This window comes from Dermacentor silvarum, chromosome 3 (genome assembly GCF_013339745.2).
Source record: "Dermacentor silvarum isolate Dsil-2018 chromosome 3, BIME_Dsil_1.4, whole genome shotgun sequence".
NCBI lineage: Eukaryota > Metazoa > Arthropoda > Arachnida > Ixodida > Ixodidae > Dermacentor > Dermacentor silvarum.
In genome coordinates this window covers 173901690-173920510 of record NC_051156.1, presented here as the reverse complement: position 1 = coordinate 173920510, position 18821 = coordinate 173901690, and the positions used below count along the sequence as shown (strand labels likewise).

Below are 18821 nucleotides of genomic sequence, written 5' to 3'. Positions count from 1 at the left end.
ACGCTCACAAAGCATGTAAACTGCATTTGACGAAGCTACATTTTGCGAGCACAGTCACTAACCCGTGCAAGATCTGCTTGACAACGCTTTTCTCGTTATGACTATATAAGTATACTATAAACCGCGATGGTGCATGAAAAGCAAAGGGGCGATATTCTCGAGCGATCATTTCCGGTAATGCATCATCTTCGAGACGTTACGCGCGTCTCTACGTTGGACGCGTCGAATTGGACGAACGAAAGCCTTTCTGACACAGCGCCAGAAACGCTGCCTGGCAGGAACCGCACGCTGCATTTGTCACGAAGGAGAACGCGACGCGGCAGCCATGGCGTATACATGCGGCGGAAATCTATGCAGGAATGCGATGCCGCCAAAGCGAAACATTACCACGGCCGAAGTCTATCCTGTCTGGCCGTCTTTAAGAGAATTTTGCGCCAAGACCATGGCCGGACTAGGGCGTAGACCCCTCGAGCCCGGCCGTGCCAAGCTTGGGCTATACTTCGCATCCTTTACTACAGATGGCGGTAGCTGTCTGATCAGTCGACTCCTAAGGTATCTCATGGCGAATTCATCATAAGGTTAAAGCAGGTTAAAGGCGCGGATATGGGGCTGACGGGCTGCCCAGGTGGAGCTGCAAAAGCACAGCTAAACTGCTCCTCCTACAGAGCGCCCCTCGGTTTCGATTAGTGCAAAAGGTGGACGTCTGCTGCCGAAAACACAGGAGCACAATGAAGCAAACGGTTTCGCTTTTGCTGCGTTATGGATTCCGGTAAATTTCGGACGCAGACAACGTCTTCAGCCCAAGGCCGCTTCAGAGAGGCAAGAAGCTCTGCAACGTCAAGTAGGTTTACGACGTGCTAAAGATCGAAGGGATTGTTTCGGCACGCTGCAACTCCAAAGTGCAGCGAATATCATACCGCGTTGAGATCGAGGTAATTTCTGTAGTAAGTTCGCGCGATTATGGATAATGAATGTGCGAACCGCTTGCTCTTCACAGAGCCAAAATGATCAAGTGATCTGCAATAAACGATGTCGGGGATTAAAGGCCGAACCACGACGGCTGGCAGCATTCGGGCCACCTTGGGTCCCCCGCCGTCTCGTACCTGTTGCAACACAATCAATAAATCGCACAAATTCTTTTGGAGCTTGCACGACAGCTGCGTGTAATGTTCGGCACTTGCATTTTATAATCGAATCGTGTCAGTCCGCTGCAGCAATTCGCACTTTCACGAGCAGACGACATAGTTTCGGAATGGCGCACAATTGCCTCGATTTTGTGTTCTGTTTTGCCCTGTCTTCGCTGCGCCGTGAGACTTCGTTGGTCAAGGTGTTTTCCGACCTCGACGAGGTTTGCACACAACGCTTCATTCACAACACTTCTGAGAGGAGTCGATAACAATCGTACAGGCAGCGAGCAGCTGCCGCGGCTGCATGTTGCTAGGCGCAGCGGCGCAAGAAAATTCAAGCTTTCTCTCCGACTGTTCACAGCGGCTGTGCACTGCGATCGACAGCGCGTCCGAAGCTTCCGACGGTCGCGTACGTTTCGGCGCCCCCTGGCGATAGTTTTCGTTAAGGAACCCGTGTAGCAGAAAATCCGGTGCCGGCGTCGGCGTCCCGTGAGCAAAAACTGCCATATATATTTTGGTATATGTATATGCCACGTCATGCTATATGACATGCGGTATGTGCGGGTTATATTACCGCACCGTTCTAACACCAAGGTTGCTCATACCTTGTGTTGAATTCTTGACAATGTTATTCCTCGAAATTTTGAGAATGACAACCCACAAACAAATATTGTGAAACAAAATACCGACAGCGCATGCTCTTTATGTTAAATCTTCTCAGAATGAAATATTAAGTGCGAAACGATACCTTCAACCTGAAAACGATGGTCTTCTTTTATTCGGGGGGGGGGGGGGGGGGGGGGGCTGTGCACACCTCCGGGATCGGCCCACGCAAGAGGCCGCGTTTCTACCAGAAAGCTCGCCTTCGTACATAGCATTCGCCGCTAGCGTTTCCCGGTAAACATTACGGTTGCATAAGCTGCAATTGCCGGGAAGCGTGAGAAGCAGTCAGGTATCTTTGCATGCTATCGCGTTCCACTCTTAAGCGCGAAGCTTAAGCGTCCTCCAAGTTTTTACTCTCTCTATAGATCGGCGCGTTAAACGTGGCCCGCAGCATCACGGCGATCAGTTAATTGTTGCCGCCGCGCAAGCGCTCAAGTGCGCAGCGAGCGAGCGCTTTGTTGTTTGTCGAGCGCGCATACTTAACACGCTCGCTTCAGTGAGCCCGAATTGTATATATAGGCCAGCATGCTGCTGGTCAGCCAAGCTAGCGCACGATGCACTTTGCTCCAGCGTCTCCGGCGTGGGATACGACATGTTCCATGTTCTATTCCCGCGCCAGCCACGCTAGACTGTACGGCGTGCAATTTTCGCCGACGTATAGTGTAACTGCGCCGTGCGTAGGTCGCGTCCGCCTTACGCTGGACTACATCCGCGTCTTTAGCTTGGTCACTCCAATGCGCTATTCACCTCCGAGCGGTGACAGAACGCATCTAGGCTCTGCTCGTTGAATGTAGACAACCATTTACAGTAAACTGGCTTGACTCCTGCGAATACTTCGCATTAAAAGAACATCGCGGGCGCGCGACGGCGTGGGCACAGCGCACGAAGCAAGTATCAGAGTATACTAACCAACTCTGTGGCTAGCAGACGAGTGGGAGCTGTTCGCTGATACGTGGGAACAGTATATACAAGCGAGGGAACCAGACCCGCCCGGTCCTATACCGTACCAGACACGCAGGAAGCCGACGCCGCCAATTTGTGCAGCCCAGTGAATTCCGGCCCAGTTTCGCCCAGAAGTAGAAAACTGAACAGCCGAAGAGCGCAATTATAATTATCATGTATTTATCAGACGCTCATCGGTGACGGACACTTTAGGCCCAACCACTGGGCAATCATGAAGCAATCGAGATTGCGGCGCAATAACGGTGCAAGAATCAAGATGTGAAATTGAATGATAAACTCATAAAGATAAAGCAACGATAAATAAATAAAACGAAGTGAAACGATGTGAAACGAAGTTTTCGGGAAGTTGTTAATGAAATGCTATAAATTTGCCTATTTATTTATTGCGTCTTTGACATAAAGGAAACCGCGCGCGCGTAGGGCCCTCAGGCACCCGTGCTATACGCAGTGTGACAACTCTTATATTGGCTCGTATTTCTTCATTTCTTTATTATTAGTGTACCGCCCGTTTCTTGGCCCATCCCCTGTTGATGGTATGTGCCAAATAAGCCAGCGAGCAGCCATGGTCAGTAATATCCGCAAGGGTTCGCCAAGAAACCTTCGCTTTGAAATAGCGGGTGTTTCAGCGAACACTTTCAAAAATTTTAAAGGTTGCCTGTGACAGATAGCGCAATTCTAGTTCGTGAGCTGGTCTACTCGAATAGGCGGGCACTACTTGTACAAAAAATTGTGCATAATCGACCAATTACCAAAAAAAAATCTCTAATTAAGTTTTTTAACTAATTACCCTATTGCCCATATTGCAATTTACAAATTCTAGCCATGGAGTTGGCAAGGCGGATTCTTATGGAACGAATTCTCAGGATGACACCAATTACGAGATATTAATTCCCGAACTTTGCGGAAAAAAATGCATTGGCGTTCCAGTTACTTTCTCAACGAAACGTCGTTTTATGCACTGAAGCGTACCATTGCATTTATGCATTGGCATCCGTTCAGATAGCGATTGAAGCGCAAATTTCCCTCGCGCGTAGATTTCCGAATGCTGAACAGCAACGCGCGCGCCACCTCCTCGTTCCTCCCGAAACTCGTTACGGAATTTTACGGCCCTTCTTGTCGTTATCAGGCCCCCTGATCAAATATCGAGGCTGTTCTTTCCTGGGGCACCAAATTCCATTATGAAAGCGTCATCACGGCTCGGCCACATCGAGCAGGATGAGTGGCGACCACGCCACTCGTTCAATTATTGGCTATAAAAGGGCACGGGCTTCACGTTGTGCTATAGTTTCGCCGTCAAGTCACCCGTTTGGGTCCTCTAAGTGATACCAAGTAATGCTGTCACTGAGCATTCAATATCTGCGTTTCTTACCCATGTCTCACTTCCCTGCCGCTTGTTCACAAGAATTCGATCATTTGTAGAAATCATGCAATCGTCGTTACCGTCGTCGTCGTCGTCTTGTAGCTGTCGTTACACACACGCACGTTCGTGTTAATTCCAGTTCATTGGACTAGCGTCACACACAGATACACTGGATTTACATAAACACATTGGTCAGCCTGGTAATGCTTTGCAGAACACCAAACAATACTGCATAAACAGCTGCCTGTAAAATGCTTCGCATAACTTCGATTCCCACTGTGCCTGGGATCTGCACAATTTTTTTATAACTGATATTTGTAAAAACACAACCTCATTCTCAATTGCAAAATTTTGCTTTTACCGCTCAGTATAACTACTTTTTTTAGTTGTTATACTTTCGTTGTACGTGAATGTTATACATTCATATTTGTTCGGAGTGGTTAGAGCATTTTTTTTTTCGCTTGAAATGTCTGAATAAAGGAATCAGAGTTCCCCTTGTGCCACGTCTTTTTGTTGATAAGGCTGGCATAACAAATTATTTTTAACGCAACCAACTAACCTGTACAGGGTGGTGGTATCTCCAAGACAAGGATCACCCAACATGGAAGGCGCAAGTAGCTTGGACTCAGGTAAGATTGCGAGAGCGAACGGACGAGCCATTCAGATGACATGAGCTGGCTACTGTGCTTCGCATTATGCCGATTCGCACCAGTAATCAGAGGCTTTTGGTTCACTTGACTCGGAACTGTTTGAGGATGCGCCTGGCGCCTCCTCCGCCAGCACTTTAAGTACATCTGGAGAACTTTCGAAACTCAAAGCTCCACATGACAACATGTATGTGCAAAGAGTCAATACTGCGGATTCTGTGAAAGGCATAGGTCGGCGTATTCGTGAGCACGCTCGCTGTGCACCAATTTCGCAGACGTTAGAGTGCGAGCGAGTGTCCAAAAAATGTGACTGGACGTCAGTATGGTCATGAATTTGTGTCGGTGAGTTGGTGTGTACGTGATCATGAAGAGGAGTGAGAACAGCCTAACGTGAGTATCAACGAATGTCAGTGACAGCGACTTTGAACGTAAGTACCAACGTGACTATGTGCTTGTGACTGTGATTGGACGCGATTATGAGCATCAGTGGGTGCCCAGCAAGTGTGCATGTGAGCGAGCACGAACGTGAGTGAGTGTTGGCCAGAGTACGTGTGGGGTGCAAGTGGGAGACGTGAATGATGTGCCAATGAGTGTGAGCGGAGGTGAGTTTGAGTGAATATAAACCCCGAAAATATATTGGCGAGTGAATACGAGTGACTGTCCTCTTACCTACGATGCTGAACTCAGAAGGTTAGAGTGTGCTGTACTGGACTGGTTGGTGCATTCTTAGGAGATTATTCTGAGAAAGACGACAGGCACGTCTGTCGTCCTGACTTTGTCCTGTCTGAAGCACTGTTCGGTTACCATCTATAAAAAAATGTAAGTAGAGAGGCAATTTCATCGGTGATGAAAACGGCATTGCACTGGGAAAACTGAGGACAACACTTAATTAAGAAATACGTAACCTAAAAAGGACATAATATAATGTTCTTGCTCCATAACAATGCCGTTTTACTCTTGTGAGCGCTGCCCAAAAAGCATGCTGTTTTCAATTTTATCTTTAATACATAATATCTTACTGAAATTACAACTGCACTAATGTAATGCTAGTGGCACATCAAAAATAAATTGCAGATATTACTAGCAATCTTATGACAATAAATTAATTTTTAAGAATGCTTTTCTTTCGATCTAGAGGTCTGAGTTAGGCGCTATGCCAAAGAAACATGTGCGACTACCACATAGAAAGGATTGACCGTTTTTTCGTTTTTATAGCGAGGGCAATTATATGGGCACTTCAGGTGCATTTATGCCGTCGGCGTCGCCATCGTCGTCGCCGTGAGGTTCCGCATAATGTCCAAGGGCGATTGAAAGCGTATACGCGAGTGAAAGCGTGCGAGGGTGAGCCGGCGATCGCGGCTCAATCGAGCATCGGCTCAATCTATAGAGCATCGTATGGAACTAAAGTTATCCTAGCTCACCTCGATTTGTACCCTATTTGATTCACCAGTGCGTTCGATGCACAATTTAGTCTGATGCATAAAATTCTCACGGAGACAACTGTCCTTCAGGCCATGACAATACAATTAAGACAACGCCGATAACGAAAGTGAACGTAAAGATTTAGCTTGCCTCTTTGTGGATGGGTGGATGAGTGAATGAATGAATGAATGAATGAATGAATGAATGAATGAATCAATCAATCAATCAATCAATCAATCAACGAATGGCCTGAGCTGGGCGGGGCTGGATATTTTATAAGCATCGCTTTTGAAACAAAGTGGAACGCTGTTAGTGTCATCTCGTAATGCCGACTTTAACGGGAACGTATTATTAGGGCGATCATATTTTTCTTAGATGCAGGTGTAATGTGCAAGAAGGGACATAATCGTTAACATTTGCAACTTATTAAAATAAATGTCGCAGTTTCGCCCAAAAGGCGAAGCAGAGATTCCGATAACAAACTATTTGACAGCTACACGAAGTAAGGTTTGCAGTTTTATAGGCCGTATAAACTGCCGTAAACATTCACTTACTAGCTAAATTAACAAACGTTTGGACACGGGTGCACAGGCAAACATGAACACGTTCCACTCGCTGACCGCATACACTCGCTGTCAGAACGCTGGCGGCTACCTTCGTGCTACCTCTCGTTTCAACACGAACTAGCCGCATGAGAACACAGCGCACACCAAGCCATCAACGATCTCGGGTTGCCTAGCGTTTGCTCCCACCGCAGATTACGTCCAAGATAGGACGCGCGCGACCGCACAAAAAAGTTTTTAATTATGGGGTTTTACGTGCGAAAACCACGATCTGATTATGAGGCACGCCGTAGCGGGGGACTCCGGAAATTTGGACCACCTGGAGTTCTTTAACGTGCACCTAAATCTAAGTACACGGGTGTTTTCGAATTCGCTCCTATCGAAATGCGGCCGTCGGGGCCGGGATTCGATCCCGCAACCTCGTGCTCAGAAGCCCAACACCATCGCGACTGCACTCAGCCTTGCATGTGCAGCCGCGAACGGAGTATAAGAGGAGAAGCGCGCTATACCTTCCTCCCCCCTCTTGGCACGCGCATATCTCGCCGCCCTCCTCCATTGCACGCGCGCGACTATACTACCATCCTTCTTAGCTCATCCTTACACGCTTTCCTTCGTACCTACGGCATACGGCGCGCGGCTGCGATCATACTTGGACTGTGTACGGAACCTCACGCCGTCGACGACGGCTGCAATTCGCCTGGAGTGTTCATGTAATTGCTTTCGCAATAAACATTTTCGTCGTCAAGCATACCATGCTTCTGCCGACCACGTCTCCAGTAACCCGGTATTCGGTAAATGCTGATACGCTTACAGCTAGATTACACTCTCCAATAATGTGCATAAGCTAAGCGATTTCAAAAAGTCGATTCTCATGTTCCAGCTGTGAAGTTCGAAGGTGTCATCTGTGACGCCTGCGGTCGTGAAGGAATTATGGGGGCGCGTTGGAAGTGCGAAGTATGTTGCGACTACGATCTGTGCGGCGACTGCTACATGGGAGGAGAGCACCACCAAGACCATTCCTTTCTGCTGTTCGACAAGCCCGGCAATATGCTGTAAGCATGCCGAACCTTGCATATATATATATATATATATATATATATATATATATATATATATATATATATATATATATATATATATATATATATTCCCATTTTATCATCTAATTTCTTTGAACTATCTGAAGATTAGGGAAGCTGAAATAATGAAATGATTTTCACTGCATTACTTTTACCACAGTGCCACACATTTGAACATGATTCCATGTAGTAATTTGAGAAGTAATTATGCAAATTCGAATAATTAACTTTAGGCATGTGTGAATATCCGAAATTTTTGAATAACGAATCGAATAGTGTCCCATTCTATTCGGTGTTCGAATGGAATAGTCACTATTCGTTAATTGCGAATACTTATCACATACTTTTGGGATATTTCCGAACTTCAACTGCGCCGAAATAAACGTAAAATTGGGGAAAAGGTACGGTTATTTTCACCCCGCGGGCGTAGTATGCAGGGGGACCCTCGTAACTATAGCCAAACTTTAAATATATGCAAAATCCAATAGCTGGACAGAACCAAGGTAATGTTTGCCGACTCTCGGAGATACTCGTACTATTTTTGCATTCCACCTAATTACGCAATTAGTCTTAATAATGCATTTCTCAAATATTATAATTAGATGAAAAGTGTCAATGAGAAAATTGTACAGTAACATTAAAAAATTCAGACCCTTCCCCTGTCGAGAAAACGGGGCTAAGCGAAGCTTGTGGCAAGACGACGCTGTCGCAGGCGTTCCGCTTTGTTCGCCCCAAACTCAGGGTCAGCGGCTCTTCGCAGACGTTTAGCCTCAACATCGCGCTCCCGCAACTCGGGGTTCGCGGCTCTTTGCTGATGTTTCGCCTGGGCTTCGGAAGCACTCGCGCTAGAATCGGCACGTCGACGACGAGCCCTTTCCTGAGAGAGTTCGCGGCGCCGTTGCTCTAACGCAGCATGCTCCTCGGCGGAACGCACCATGCGAAGCCTTACCATCAGGTTGCCGAAACTGATCTGAAGCGAGGGAAGCCCAGCGGAGCACGCGCCAACCCCCTTTCCGTCCCTTTCCCTCCTCGCGACACACCCAACGACCATGATTTGTCGCGCGCGTCACTGAGCCCGCGCCTGCGCAGCTTTCTCCACACCGGCTTTTACTCTGGGAGCAGCCGGGTTTTATTTATTTATTTATTTATTCATTTATTTATTTTCTTCTTTCTTTCTTGTCCCTGGCTCATACGCGCATATCCAATGCGGGTATGTGCCACACGTGATTTTATTACCGTTAATCTTGACGTAACTGATGAGTATGTGATATTTTTGATCAGTCATGTTAGTCATACATTCGTATCCTTCCATGCCAATTTTGGTATATACAAAGTGAACCAGACGCGAGTTTTTGACAGGTTTTCGCTAGGGTTCTAGCATGACACCACCACCGCCGCCGACACTTGTGAGGCAATACAAGCTTCGCTTGAAAACTCCTGATGCAGCTTTCTGTTGCTCAATACGTGCAACAAAGAAGTGTTTTTCCGAGCGTGAAAGAAGCCCGCGAATACGCCCAAAAGTGCCTCGAGCGGCCAGTCGCGCGGCAATTTTACGTGTATTCGCGGGCTTCTTTCACGCTCAGAAAAACACTTATGTAGCACGTATTGAATTTTCCATGATGCTGTACAACTTTCTCATTGCCGCTTTTCATCTAATATAATATGTTGAGGAGTTGAATAATTAATTACGACTAATTAGGTAATTAGGTGGAATGTAAAAAAAATATTATGAGTATCTCCAGGAGGCGGCAAACAACATTGCCTTCGGTTCTGTCCACCTACGTGGCATTTGCGCATTTTAAATGTTTGGCTAAAGTTACGTGGGACACCGTGTAGACATAAAACATGAGAACTTGCGTAGCGGAGTAGGCTACGTCACTTTGGTAGCCACACTTCACAGGCTGTACAGTTAACGTTCGCGTTCTATGAAGAGCCCTGTGCATGCGAAAAAAAGCTACTTGGTTGCTCCTAATGCTCCGGCCTGTTTGACACAGGGAGAGTGAAACTGAACAGCCGATCAACGCAACTGTCACGCAACTGGTAGACTAGACGCTACTCGTTCGACAGTCAGGCGCAAGCAGTCACGTCACTCGCGGAAGGGCGTCTACCAGGGGCTTGGACAATTGCCCTCTTCACTATAATTACACTATTAATTACACTATAAAAATAATCAGCATTACCCGAAAGCAACCGCCCCAGAAACCCCCCTATCGGATCGCTAAAGTATATATTGCTTCAGATAATGCTGACGCACTTTCCAGTTGGTTCATGAAGTTCAGCACTACGTGGGAAAACAGGCACACAAACCCCATTTTCTCGACTCAATCAGCGCCTTTGACAGCGCAAAGCTGTGACGGCTGTGAGAGCGAAGCCTACCAGAGCCATGTGATACTGCCGCGCCCGGCCTGACTCAACAGGAAAACAGCGCGTTTTGAGTAACGCGAGCCGCACTGTGCGCTTGGCGCCGGCGTGAGAGTGTTAGGAAGGAAAGAGAGAGAGAGAGATTTGGAAGAGGAAGAGGGGTTATTTCCTAGAGAGAATGCGGGGAGTTGTTGCGAGGTGGGTCGGCAAGCAAGTGTGGGCGCTGTCTCTCTATCCTGGCAATGGAAGTAAAAAAATTATTTTACTGACAAACTGCCTTGAAATGTTTCTCATTCCGTGTATTTGCCCCAGAAACTATGTGCGCCGCCACTTCTTGCCAGTACCAAAACAGTGGAAGGAAGAAGAGGAGCTCTGCCTACGAGTCTACATGCGACATGGCACTATGCAAATGGCGGGCTTCTAAAGCATGACTTACCTATATTTCCAGGACAAGAGTGTCGCCGAGGAAGGAAGTCGGGCCGCACGCCAGCCAGCCCCATCACGGACCGTGGTAAGTTTGTGTAGACGACAATGCTCAACCACGTCAGCACAGGTATGCATATACGAGCGTACTAGATGAAAGATGCAACAGGTTTCCGGTTACGGCATTTCATTTTTCAGGCAGGAGGGAGGAATGCCAGAGAGGTGAAGATAAATAACATCCAATTTTCTCGCAATACCATGTCAGTTATATATATATATATATATATATATATATATATATATAAACACTTGTTCTGTTTAACTTGTATTAAAAAAAAAATTAAATTATGGGGTTTTACGTGCCAAAACCAGTTCTGATTATGAGGCACGCCGTAGTGGGGGACTCCGGAAATTTGGACCACCTGGGGTTCTTTAACGTGCACCTAAATCTAAGTACACGGGTGTTTTCGCATTTCGCCCCCATCGAAATGCGGCCGCCGTGGCCGGGATTCGATCCCGCGACCTCGTGCTCAGCAGCCCAACACCATAGCCACTGAGCAACCACGGCGGGTCTGTTTAACTTGTATAACATCGCTCAAGTGCTTTATGCCTGAAAGGTAGCCTGAAGAATTTCTCCTTACTTTATATATATATATATATATATATATATATATATATATATAATTTTCTACATTCAAATTTCAACCAAACTTAATTTCCCCGATGCTTTCCTTGGCTTCATTGTCTGTTGGCTTTACATGGTCATGATTACCGAACATCGAGCTCCTCAGTCTCCCTTCTTCTCTCGTACATTCATAGCGAGGGTCTCGAATCTGGCAGCCTTGACGTCGTTAGGTAACATACGAGGGTTTTTTTTAGCCACGCGCCTGCTCTCCTAAGTTCACGTGTTACGTGACGCCATCGGGCAAAAAAAAAAAAGGATGGTCCACATCCACCCATCATGGCTCTGAGTGGCACTGGCTAACACTCCCAGGGCTAGATCTAGTAAACATAAATACCCAAGTTAGTGGACGGATTGATAGCACAATTGCTAGTGCAATGCACGCGTAATGCGGAGGTTGTGGATTCGGCTCCCGCCGGCGACATGTTTTACCTTCTCGTCCACTTTCATTTCCCTTTTCTTTATTATTCACTATATTTAAATTTCAACCACAGGTAATTGCCCCGATGCTTTCCTTGGCTTCATTGCCGGTTGGCTTTATATGGCCATGGTTACCGAAAATCGAGCACGCCCATATATATATATATATATATATATATATATATATATATATATATATATATATATATATATATATATTTAAATAAGCCAGCGTTGCACAGCTTTTTGCTTCATAGTACTTGCTCGTTCTGTGTTTCCGCATGTCGACCGGCTGTTGGCCTATCCTCTGTAGTGGGCACGGGCTATTATTATCACTATCATCATTATCAGAACGCTCCCCCTGTTCGGCACGTTCCATTAGTTCTGAGAACATCAGCAGCTTCGGCACGCGCAATAGCCTAGCATCCACCGTGTGTTCTTGCTACGGGACTTCGCCTGCGCAGCTGGGCTATAAAGTTTGGGTGAGTTTAATTGGTGAACTACACGTCTCTCTGCACTGCAGGTGTCATATTTGACGGAATCATCTGCGACGCCTGTGGTCTGAGCGGTATCTTGGGAGTTCGCTGGAAGTGCGAAGTGTGCGTTGATTACGACCTGTGTTCGGCTTGCTACATGGCCGGGAAGCACGCCCCGCACGCATTTACGCGCTTCGACAGGCCTCGTGATAGGGGGTGAGCAGCACTCGAGAGTCGCCATTTAGCCGGAATTCTGCAAGGTAACCACGGCGGAAGTTCACTGGAACTTCGGCCTTGCATCGGGAATCAAGTACCCGCAAGCTTTCACAATCATTATTAGCATAAGCGACAGCAGTAGCGGCTTGTTACAGTCTAGTTCAGACAGAAGGTCTGTCCCAGAGATCTCTATTAACCGTGGTTTGAAAGCAGGTCAGTCTTTAGGTATTTATTGAAATACAGGCACTAACGTGGATATATTTGTTTACTACCAATCCTTAGTGTCAATTCATGCTATCACTCCTGTGTTCTTAGTTTCATTCCGTGTTCGTGTGTTTCTGTGGTGCTGTTTCGAAGACATTTACTATCAATACTGAAGGCCTTTTCGGTCCGATACAGGGCGGCAGATAACAAAGGCTCTACGAAATACTGCATGATTAAAAAGAAAAGACAGTTCTGTCGTTTTCCTAGACAAATAACGCAAATAGCAATTATAACTTGCTTATGATTTCATTAACTCAACATATATCTTGTTCATAATTTTGATTCCAGCATAAGGGTGCCCCCACGACGACCGCCAAGTGGCGTGCAGGCTGGTGGCATGGTACATGAAGGTATGTCATAATCAATCAATCAATCAATCAATCATCAATCTATCTATATCAATCAACAAAGGGAACTCTGTTATATGATTAGCAAAAGTTAATGCGCAAAAAAATTGGATCGATAGCCTAAATGGCTAGTGACCGGTTAAATGCAAAAGTGATTAGCAATATCGTACAATCTGTTACTGGTAATAAATACAGACAATTGCTATACATAAGTACTAATTATTAACCAGCTATTTTTTACAACATGAACAGCCACGTAATAACCCGCCGGGGTGGCTCAGTCAGCTAAGGCGTTGCGCTGCTGAGCCCGAGGTCGCGGGATCGAAGTCCCGGCCCCGGCGGCCGCATTTCGATAGAGGCGAAATGCAAAAACGCCCGTGTGCTTGCGTTGTAGTGCACGTTAAAGAACCCCAGGCGGTCAAAATTAATCCGGAGCCCTCCACTACGGCGTGCCTCATAATCAGAACTGGTTTTGGCACGTAAAACCCCAGAAGGAAGAACCACAACAACCACGTAATAATCAACATTGATAACAAAGCACACCCACAAGACAAAAAAAAAAAAAAAAGAATACGAACTATGGGTAGTACGCAGAACTAAAAGTACATCACGAAAAGGTCACAACAATGCTTGGTTAGAGAGGAAGTAGCGCTTATAAATTATGTCGCAATTAGTTGCAAGTTTTATTTCACGAGGTGTGTCATTCCACATCATAGCGCCAGAAAATTTGATTAGCCTTTCACCGTACACATTGAAGCACACAGGGATATTAAGATTGCCGTTGCTTGCGTGTCGTGTGTTTAGCGATGGGAAAATGAAGACATTACGAGGCAGAGGTGTGTTAGCGTTTATTATCTTGCTTACAAGGCAGGATATCTTTTAGTTCCGTATAGTAATAAACGACAGCACACGTAGTCTCTCAAAGAGAGTACTACTGAGATAGTGCACCGGGGAAGAAGTTATCATACGCACAGTCTGCTTTTTGTAAACGGAGCAACGGGGTTACTTAAGTTGCCTATATATGTTTGGTCCCATGATTCGCAACAATAGCTAAGGTGGCATTGAAATAGGCTAAAATACAAAGATCGTAGCAAAGTCGATTCAAAGTATTGTCATGCACGTATGAGAGTGTAAGAGCTGAAGGACAAGTTTTTTTCTTTTTTTTTTTTTTTAGCGGCGTTGATTTGGTTTTTCCAATGAAGGTGACTATCAAATATAATTCCCAGATATTTAATGATGTGAACACATTCAATTGCTCGGTTATTCATTGATATATTAATCCTCTGGTGGTCAAAAGTTAAACATCCTCTGGTGGTCAAAATTAATCCGGAGTCCCCCACTAAGGTTTTCCTCATAATGAAATCGTAGTTCTGGCACGTAAAACCCCAGAGTTCATTCAGAACACTGGCGAACTACGGTCGAACCCGGATATATCAAACCTACATATAACGAATTATTGTGTATAACGAACAGCAGTAAAATCCCCTTAAAAATGTTTCATTAAATTTTTATTTTATATATCGAATTACCTATATACCGTACTTTTTGGGATCCCCTTCAGATTCCATGTATCCGGGTTCGACTGTATCCTTAAAACCTAAGGTAGACTTACTCAGTCTCTGTTTATCTGCTGCTTTCAAAAATTGGTCTCTCTACTTACGAGAGTGAAATTTTACTATAATGTTTGGCTTTTCTTTTTCCTTCGGCGGAACCCGATGGATTACTTCGACGTCAGATTCTGCAATTTCCGAACCAATGCAAGCAGAAATTGCTTTCATTGTCAAAGTCAGGATCTCGTCTCGGGTCAAAGGAATTCCTTTTATTTCAAGGTTGCTCTTGCGGCTGTTTTGTTGCAAGTCAGTTAACTCTTTTTTAATGTCCTTGAGTTCCTTCGCAAGGCGCGTGTTTTCATTTTTTATTTCCCTAATGTCTTCTTTAGCTTTAGCTAATTCGTTCTTTACTGCTTGCCCTTCCGCTTTAAAGACCTAGAAATTTTCCTTGATGACGTTCATAGCTTGCTTTACCGGGTCCAGCTCGGTTCTTGTTACATAGTTTAGGTCACTTGTCATTTTGTCATGTTTCACATCGTCTACTAGTCAAGTGTGCCAAAGCCTTGGCCAGCTCTTTGATGGTTGTACGAACCTTGTCGCTCATTTTGCACAGACTACAAGGAGCAGTCCAGTCCGGCAGCCTAGACGATAGTTGCATAAATGAGAATGCTAACAAACGCACCTGCAAGAAGTAAAGCACTTGGTTATAGGCTGCTCGTTTTCGTGGCTCCCTGGACTGCTCCGATGTTATGCCGCCTTAAGTCGCGGCACTGATTAAGTAGACGGCTGGTGACGTCAGCGCTCAGGACGCGCAGACGCAGTCAGCAACCCGACAAGCCGCTTCCCATGGGGCATGTGGAGTAACGCCGTATCGCTGCGTGACCGGGCAGAGAGGCAAAGTGCAGGCTCTCGAAGTCCCGGCGTAATCGGTGGCGGACGCTCTGCACGAAGTAAACCACTTGGTTATAGGCTGTTCGTTTTCGTGGTGGCCTGGACTGCTCCGATAAAGGAAAATGAAGCAAACATGTAAGGTGATCGGGAACCAGCAGACTGTGGTATGTTCGTATTTCTTTCCTGAGCCTCCAGCAAGAGGTAAGTATATGAACTGTTGCCCTTTGATCGTTGTTACAAAGACTGCTCCGGCTTGTGAGGCAGCTAGAGCGACATTTATTTAACGGCTGAGAGCAATGCCTCGTCATCCCTTTGAGTCGCCTCCAGTTTTCCCTGGCTTTCCTCGGGGCAGAAATACACACTCGCTTGTTCACAGTGCGGCGGGTATCGACGGACGCTATCAGACTCTGTACGATTCACCTGGGCTGCTGCTTCTTCTTCTACGAATAGGTAGAATTGATTGAAAACTAGGGGTCAGTTTTCATTTCATGTACTAACGCTACAATGTCTAGTGTATCAATTTCATTACGCAAGTTTTGATGCTTCAAAATGGCGATTTAAGTGCGAGATCGAATGTTATCGCGAAACCTGTCGTGACGTTTCTGACACGCTGAAATGTCCCCCAAGGTGTGGATAATTGGTCAAATCAATTATGAATAAACTATCGGTTCGTATACAAATTATATTTCTAGCTCACATAATACCTGTTTTTGTTTGTTTTGTGGTAAGAATGTGCTCATCACTGACAAAGATAAAGCTCATCAAGCTGTTCTACTTTTCGTCAATGAGGAATGCTGTTTGGGCTTTGGGGTAACAAAGCAGAACCTAATTATCTATTTTACTTTGTGTGCATTGCCGAGCCTGTACATAGAAAAAGAAGAGCTTTAATAACTTTCGTCACATTTTGAAATTCATTTTGAGCGCCTTGGAAGAGACTACATTTACTGCGGTCAAATACCAGCAGTGCTCATTTCACCTAATGTAAGCCAGCCAAGTGCGCACAATACTTGAATTAAGTCGTTTTCTTGTTCTTTTCTTTTACCTTCAAAGGAATCAACTGCGACGCTTGTGGCGAGCGTGGAATTTTCGGCACGCGTTGGAAGTGTTTGCTCTGCTTTGACTACGATCTGTGTGGCGCCTGCTACATGGGAGGAAGGCACAACCAAGAGCACGCCTTCCTGCGCCTCAACAAGCCCGGTGGTACAGCGTGAGTGTTGGATGACACTGTTTTAGAGCTACAATCCTGTTCGGTTCACGCGCAACGATATCGCCGACCATATGCGAGAAATGCGGCGAAGCTCATTGTGGGGCGAAGCTTTCTCTTTTTCTCTCTCTATGATTAAATTTGTGCGAGCGCACACAGTGAATACACTTAGCGGCTCGTCGTGAGTGGTGAATCAAAAGAAACGAACAGAATGAACGTAAGAAAATCTTATCGAATAGATGGACTTCTGTAAGGCCCACAACCCTGTGCTATATATACGATCAAATAGCTCTGCATTTTTTTTTATCCACCGTACCTGTACGGGATAGACTTGAGATAGGCAGCCGGTCACCAGCCCCACCGTATAGGCTTGTATTTTCAGTGCTGCTTCTCCAGCGTTCCTTCACTGAAATTTGATGCTCCCATCTATACAGCTGCATGCCGCCATGCAAGCAGTGCCGCAATACGTGGACAGGTCCGGCCACAAGGTATCTTATGAGTACGCGGCATTCAACGCGGCGTTCAATGCACCGACCAATCACATGTGAACTCAGCCACTGCGTAGCGATTCCCGGCGCAGAAGCACACCGAGATCTTCCACCCATCTCGTTACGAGGAGCGATGTTTCAATTTTGAGAGTCGTGTTTCAGTTCGTTTTCAAACTCCACAGTCGAACCCGGATATATCGAATCTGAAGGGGATCACAAAAGAGTTCGATATTCGATCTATAAAATTCGGTAAGTTCGGTAATTCGATCTATAAAATAAAAAAATTAACAGAAATTTTGAAGGAGATTTTACAGCTGTTTCATATACACAAGGATTCGTGATATGTGGGTTCGATATATCCGGGGTCGACTACATCTGTACAGCTGAGCGCCTGCAACCCACGAACAATTTCACACACCCGCACGTAAGTCTATCCTTCACGATGATGGTGAAGACCCTGTGTAGCCTTGTGTGCGCACAAGGTTGTTGGTGTTGGGCAGCTGGTCCGTACACACTCCCGGATCACCCCCAGCATCGAAACACGACAGTCGCTAACACTGTAAACTTGGACGACACTCCTTCCATGGGCCTTTCATTTTTGTCTACATTACGCCAGGTTTTCGCCTCTTCGCCGTCAGCGCACTTTCAGTCGTGGCCGCACTGTGACGTCACACCACGGGCCTCGATTCTCCGGCGACTCGGCTCGTCGCGGTCGCCGCGTGGCCACCGCTCCTACAGGCGCGCGTCCGCCGCTGCCTGGCATCCGCCACAGCTGGCTTAACAGCTGGCGCGCTCGCCGCGCCCTCTGTGTGACGTCACACCACGGGCCTCGATTCTACGGCAAAAAGCCTCGTCGCGGTCGCCGCGCGGCCACCGCTCCTGCCATTGGGCACTCGCTGCGCCCTCTGTACGTCACACCCCGTGCTCCGCAGCTGTGATAACCGGGAGCATAGAAAGGGAGAGCTCGCGTCGCTGCAGCCATAGTTGAGGCCGCAGTATGGATGGTGAGAAGTCGGCCAGCTTGAAGGAGGCCAGGGATCGCCGGAGAAAGGAATTCAAGAGGAGACAGTGCGCTGAAGAGACTCAAGAGGAACGTGCCGAACGGTTGCCCATTAAAGCCCATTACTTTACGGATCATAGAAGCGTATTCATTGGTGTGAAAAATACAGTTTTACCCGTTGGTTAACCACAAAGTCTCTCCTTTCTTAGCCTAGTGGGAAACCATTAAGTTTAATAACATGTCTAACTACCAGCGAACCCTAAGCGTAGCCGGGGGTCTGTAGCTATCGCTACTCGACTAGGTTTAACCAGAGCTAAACAACAACCAATTTTTTCAGCTTACGCGCTATGCTTGTGAAATGTGCGCATCTAAAAGTGCCACAATCCAAGCACGCAAACTTAATGTGACATTGCTTTACTTATGCCATCTTTTATACCGATGATCCGCAGCTTTGTTTCAGAGTGATAAAGAAAATATAACTCCGGAATAAACAGCTGCGTCTTTTGTTTTCTAAGCGTGCTACTGATTCCCGTAACCGTGCATTGGAACGATGTTATCTCTGTTACTGCTTCTCGAACGCTTAATGACAAGTCAAATATTTCTTTCTGCTTCTTTCAATGTTGATGATAAACACACACCCAACAGAAAGAGTAATAAACACTCAATCTCGCTTGA

The 18821-nt window shown here is 46.2% G+C and overlaps 1 protein-coding gene and 1 long non-coding RNA gene across 5 annotated transcripts in view; one reads left to right on the top strand and one right to left on the bottom strand.

Moving 5' to 3' along the window:
* Positions 1-11187, bottom strand: part of LOC125944084 (uncharacterized) — a 465938-nt gene extending 454751 nt beyond the window's left edge. Inside the window, exon 1 of the long non-coding RNA XR_007466111.1 lies at positions 11031-11187. This is a non-coding gene — a long non-coding RNA (uncharacterized LOC125944084). The remainder of the gene's footprint in view (positions 1-11030) is intronic.
* Positions 1-18821, top strand: part of LOC119446117 (uncharacterized) — a 52844-nt gene that overhangs the window by 887 nt on the left and 33136 nt on the right. Inside the window, exons 2-6 of one of the 4 annotated variants that reach the window (XM_037710468.2) lie at positions 4681-4742; positions 7626-7797; positions 10634-10696; positions 12955-13016; positions 16505-16661. In XM_037710468.2, coding sequence (XP_037566396.1) covers positions 4681-4742; positions 7626-7797; positions 10634-10696; positions 12955-13016; positions 16505-16661 — 516 coding nt within the window. Of the gene's footprint in view, positions 1-4680; positions 4743-7625; positions 7798-10633; positions 10697-12233; positions 12403-12954; positions 13017-16504; positions 16662-18821 lie in introns of those variants that run through there. The other 3 variants (XM_049663919.1, XM_037710469.2, XM_049663920.1) reach the window with 3 other exon arrangements.